The 4214-nt window shown below is 36.3% G+C and overlaps 1 protein-coding gene across 1 annotated transcript in view; it reads right to left on the bottom strand.

The window, feature by feature from the left end:
• The window catches only part of HELRODRAFT_177688 (hypothetical protein), a gene marked incomplete at both ends in the record, with an annotated part of 2366 nt that extends 1096 nt beyond the window's left edge, over positions 1–1270 (bottom strand). Inside the window, 2 exons of the mRNA XM_009025830.1 lie at positions 730–815; positions 1050–1270. Of these exons, the coding sequence (XP_009024078.1) occupies positions 730–815; positions 1050–1270 (307 nt within the window). The remainder of the gene's footprint in view (positions 1–729; positions 816–1049) is intronic.
• Positions 1271–4214: the final 2944 nt, after the last annotated feature.

Raw genomic sequence — 4214 nt, 5'->3', positions numbered from 1 at the left:
TACATACATACATACATACATACATACATACATACATACATACATACATACATACATACATACATACATACATACATACATACATACATACATACATACATACATACATACATACATACATACATACATACATACATACATACATACATACATACATACATACATACATACATACATACATACATACATACATACATACATACATACATACATACATACATACATACATACATACATACATACATACATACATACATACATACATACATACATACATACATACATACATACATACATACATACATACATACATACATACATACATACATACATACATACATACATACATACATACATACATACATACATACATACATATTTACATACATTATTTTTTGTGGGTGCGTTTGTGTTATTTGAATCGTGTTACCGAATTTGGTAAGGGCCTTCCACAAAATGACTTGAATGTTAGTCATGATTGACGAAATGATGAATGACAACTAATAACAATTAATGATCTTTAGCATGCACTGTTGTTATTTTGGAATCATCTTCACGAATGTAGTCACAGACGCGGGTCTCTAAATCTTAGAAACCAAATGAACGCAGCTTACATCTTTTCCAATCGCCAACCAACCTCTCCTGAAGAGGAACATTTGCTACATCAAACATTCCTCAAAAAAAAAAACTAAACATTCAGGAAAATTTAAAATAAATCTTCTTACACACCTACTAAACTTGCCACTGGGACTGGAAAAACTTTTGCAGTTAGCGACGTGCCGATGTTGTATTGAAGCATGTGCAGTGCAAGAACGCTGGCAATGTGTATGATTCATAAACCTGAAGGACATGAAACATTCCGTAGTAAAATTTCGCACGGATCCATTAGTTGAGGAGGAACGAATTTACGCTTGCCAGTAAATTAACCACTTATGTAGGTACACCTTCACGGGCAACTAAATAACGCCTCTAAAATTATTTCAGTGAAATTTGAATAAAAGATATAAAAATTCCTGAAACAAATTTGAAGTACTGAAATAAAAACAAACTTCATTTTCTGAACAAATCCATAATTAGAAATGAACTGATCATTAAATGTAATGGCGGATCTAGACAACTTTGACGGAGTAAGCAAGATTTTGAAAAATATAAAAATATTTGTCGACCGAGTGGAGGCCGAAGAAGATTTCCTAAAAAATCGGTGACTGAAAAATAGACTTCCAATAAAAATTTGTTTAAGAAACTTTTCTGTGCTCTCCGGTGCCAACATTTTTACGGGAGGATGGCCAATTTTCTGCTAATGGGTTTATAATGTCAATTTTCCCTTCTAAAGAACTACTTTTTTGTTTAAAAAAAACGACTTTTACTAACTTTTGAGACAAGTAATGCTCACAACTAGAAGGCAGTGCCCTATCAGCCCTCGTAGATCCACCACCGATTAGATAAGGAGGTCAACTGCAGAAATTCAGTACACATTTAGTACCTACGCACAACTTCACATGAATGAACCTCAACTTCCATCATTAGTTGCAGGGTTGGTACATAATTTAACAACATGCTTCGTTCATTCAGCCTCATAAAGTACTCATCTGTATACATTTTTCAGTGTAGAGAGAAATATTTTCGTGATATTTTATTTTGTGTTGGCATATTTCAGCTTTTACTGCTGAGCTATTGAAGAGCTTAAGAAGTTGAGACAAGCAGGACACGTGGTCATATTTATCGTGCAATGGCGTTCAGTGGTTGGACATCCGTGAGATGAAACAAATACTGGAGTGACTGACTGAACGTATGAAAGTGCGGAAAAATGAATGAGTGGAAAATATATAAAAAACGACTAAAAAGCGATTGAACGAATAAATAAATGATTTAGGAGGAAATAATTTAAAGAAAGAATGAATAATTGATTGAGCGAAAAGTGGATGAACCGAACAAGTGAATAAAAAATGATACTGAAAAATTACATAATCATAGAAAAAAAACCACTGAACGAATGAATGGCTGAGTGATTTAATGAATGAATCAAAAAATGAATGAAAGAACGAAAGGATAAAGAATTGAATGAACGCTTGGCCAAAGAGACAAGGTTCATATAAATAATTGGAGGGGCAATGCATTATGCATTCTGGTGAGCACTTTTGTGCATTTGATTCACTTATACCATGATGCCATGAGAAAGTATGAGACGATTATGATGATGACGATGATGATGACGGCGAATATGATGATGACGATGATGATGATGATGATGACGATGATGATGATGACGATGATGATGATGATGGTGGTGGTGACGAAGAAGATACCAACCAGCCAATGAAACAAACAAGCAATCAAAATTTTAGCAACCTTTTAAACAACCAACCAATAAAAACTGACCAACAACCAATAAAAACTGACCAACAACCAATCAAACAACTGACCAACAACCAATCAAACAACTGACCATAGAACCAATCAAACAACTTACCAACAACCAATCAAAACTGACCAACAACCAATCAAACAACTTACCAACATCCAATCAAAACTGACCAACTACCAATCAAACAACTGACCACTCAAAAACTCAATCAGTCATAGGCTGTCCAAACTTCCCCCGCCAACATGGAAACCAGTGGACAGAGAGGAGAGGGATGGTGATGAAGATAGGCTGCAACAGCTCTCAAGAGGTCTCCACTCTAAACTGCAGAGGCAACAGATGGGTTGGTCAACATCACAACTGCTCATCATCTTCCTTCATTTCAAGTGGACCTCAAAGTTTGTGGTGGTATAGTGTTGTGTGGTGAGGTTGTGGCGGTGTGGTGTTGTGTGGTGGTGGTGTGGTGGTGTGTGGTGGTGCTGATGATGAGGTAGCTGGTTAAAACGTTCCACGGTCATTAAAACTGAGCTTGATGTTTTTAAGGTGAAATCGGCTTAAATTTTTACAACATTTTTGTCAATTTAACTATCCGGTAAGCGATTCAAGTCTATCCAACAATTTCTTATTGAAATGATACGGGCGTTTAAATAATAAAATCTTCAATCTCTTGCTCAAATTCCGATACTTTTAACGTGTGTGATGGTTAAAACATATTTTCCGCTATTCATTATCAACATTCATCTTTCTGGAGGTTTGAAAAACGTGACGGCTCAAGCAAAAACTGCAACTTTTAGCTATTTGGACCTTTTAAAATAATAATAGTGAAAAATTTGGTGAATGTTGTAATGCATGATCTGCTGTTGATTGAACAGGTGAATTTTTTTTGCCAGCATGTTAATTCGAAATTGCATCAAATGAAGGCTGCATGGTGTTTGTAGTTTGTTACAAAAAATCCATTCAACGACAATCTCAGTTAAAATTTTCAGCGTTCGACCGGCTGATCCAATGAAAGAAGAAAATAATTTCGTAATAACTTTTTGTGTTCCTGATGATTACAACGTCCAGTGATAACGAAAATAATGATTAGAAACTTGATTAGGAAGTCGTTGATGATGACCTTGATGATGAGGTTGATGATGACCTTGATGATGACCTTGAGGATGAGGTTGATGATGACTTTGAGGATGACCTTGATGAACCTTGAAGATGAGGTTGTTGTTTTCAGTGAGAATTCTGAGAGTACAATCAACAACAAAAATTCGCAGGCAAGGTGTGGTCGTCGAATGGATGGATGGATCTGGAAGAGAACAGCCTGCCATTTGGTCAGTCATCATTTTGCCGATGGTGACATTGCGGATGTTGATGATGAAGAGGATGATGATGGTGACGATGAGGATGATGATGATGATGAGGATGATGATGATGATGACGATAATAATAATGATAAAGGATGTCGCTTATGCCATCCATCCATCCATTCATCCATCCACCCACCATTCATCCATCCATTCATCCATCCATTCTCCCCTCCATTCATCCATCCATCCATCCAATAAAGGAATGTTCCTGGTGGTGGCCATGGGCGTAGCGATCGGCATCATCATTGGCAGCGTCCTATTGTGCACCATTGCCATGGTTACTAGAAGGTATGTGGCCGGCTTGAGGTGGTTGGTGGTGATGTTGTTGTTGTTGATGTTGTTGCTGTTTTTATTGATGTTGTTTTTATTATTATTATAGTTGTTGTCATCGTTGTTGTTGTAGATGTTGTTGCTGTTTTTATTGATGTTGTTTTTATTATTATTATAGTTGTTGTCATCGTTGTTGTTGTAGATGTTGTAGTTGTTGTGGTGGT

The sequence above is a fragment of the Helobdella robusta genome (assembly GCF_000326865.2).
Source record: "Helobdella robusta unplaced genomic scaffold HELROscaffold_43, whole genome shotgun sequence".
Lineage (NCBI taxonomy): Eukaryota > Metazoa > Annelida > Clitellata > Rhynchobdellida > Glossiphoniidae > Helobdella > Helobdella robusta.
Note: the sequence above shows the minus strand (reverse complement) of the source record. Positions and strands in the feature narration are given on the sequence as shown.